Source organism: Fukomys damarensis, unplaced genomic scaffold (assembly GCF_012274545.1).
Source record: "Fukomys damarensis isolate Sample0158 unplaced genomic scaffold, DMR_v1.0_HiC HiC_scaffold_13, whole genome shotgun sequence".
Classification (NCBI taxonomy): Eukaryota; Metazoa; Chordata; class Mammalia; order Rodentia; family Bathyergidae; genus Fukomys; species Fukomys damarensis.
In genome coordinates, this window is record NW_022900925.1 from 34519097 (window position 1) to 34520032 (window position 936).

A 936-nucleotide genomic window follows, 5' to 3' on the forward strand; every position below is an offset into this window, starting at 1 on the left:
CCGGCCGCCTTCCCTCCCGCAGCTCCTCGGTCACCAGGCTGTGCCCGTCCCCAGGAGCACCTGCTCAAGGAGGGCCTGGCCTGGCTGGACCTGCAGGCCGCGGGCGAGGCGCGCTACTGGCTGCCTGCGCTCTTCGCTGACCTCTACTCGCAGGAGATCACGGCCGAGGAGGTCCGCGAGGCGCTGCCCTGATCCCGCAGGGCCACGGTGCACGGTGGCACGGACCTGGACAATCTTGTTTCTGGGAAATAAAGGGCCAAGTTTTTTGTGCTCCCATTTTTATTTTTTAAAAGTGCCTTCCAGGTGGCGGCATGGTGGGGAAAACCTGAAGGCAGAGGGACGGAGGGCAGCTGTCCCTGCCCCAGGGCCTGGCCTGGGGCTGTCAGGGGTCCTGCAGCGGGGCCCAGGGCAGGAGGGAGCGTGGCTGCTGCTCCCGGACCCCTCCTCACTTGTCGCTCCTCCCCCAGTGGCTCAGCAGGTGTCTGTCTCGCCTTGGCCTCCAGTGAGGAACCCCCCGGGCGGCGGACAGGGCGCCCCCAATCCAGCTGGGTGGGGTGCAACAGGCAGCCCCCCTCCCGCACCCACAGGCGCTTCCTCCTTCTGCCAAAACAAACTTTATTGCACCAAAAAGAAAAAAAAACTTCGTTTATATACAGTCGCATATAAAGACATCTCTGACCCCTGTGCATATATTTCCTCAACTCAAGATTCGGGCGTAAGGGTCCGCCTGCTGCGCCAGACGAGCTCTGCCCCATGGCGGGCCAAGGAGAAGATTGTCACTTCGGGTGGGGCGGGACGCGCGCGCAGATGAATAGACATGGGACCCGCAGCCCCGGGGCGCTCCTGGAACTATGGGAGCGGGGAGCCAACCCCATCCCGGGTGGGATGCTGTCCTGGACCCCACCCTCCGGTCCGGCCCCGGTCCGGGCAGAGACG

At 64.3% G+C, this 936-nt stretch overlaps 1 protein-coding gene across 1 annotated transcript in view; it reads left to right on the forward strand.

Annotated features, from left to right (window-relative positions):
* The window catches only part of Snf8 (SNF8 subunit of ESCRT-II), an 11202-nt gene extending 10548 nt beyond the window's left edge, over positions 1-654 (forward strand). Inside the window, exon 9 of the mRNA XM_010620317.2 lies at positions 38-654. Coding sequence (XP_010618619.1) covers positions 38-192 — 155 coding nt within the window. The 3' untranslated portion in view covers positions 193-654. The remainder of the gene's footprint in view (positions 1-37) is intronic.
* The last annotated feature ends 282 nt before the right edge of the window (positions 655-936 follow it).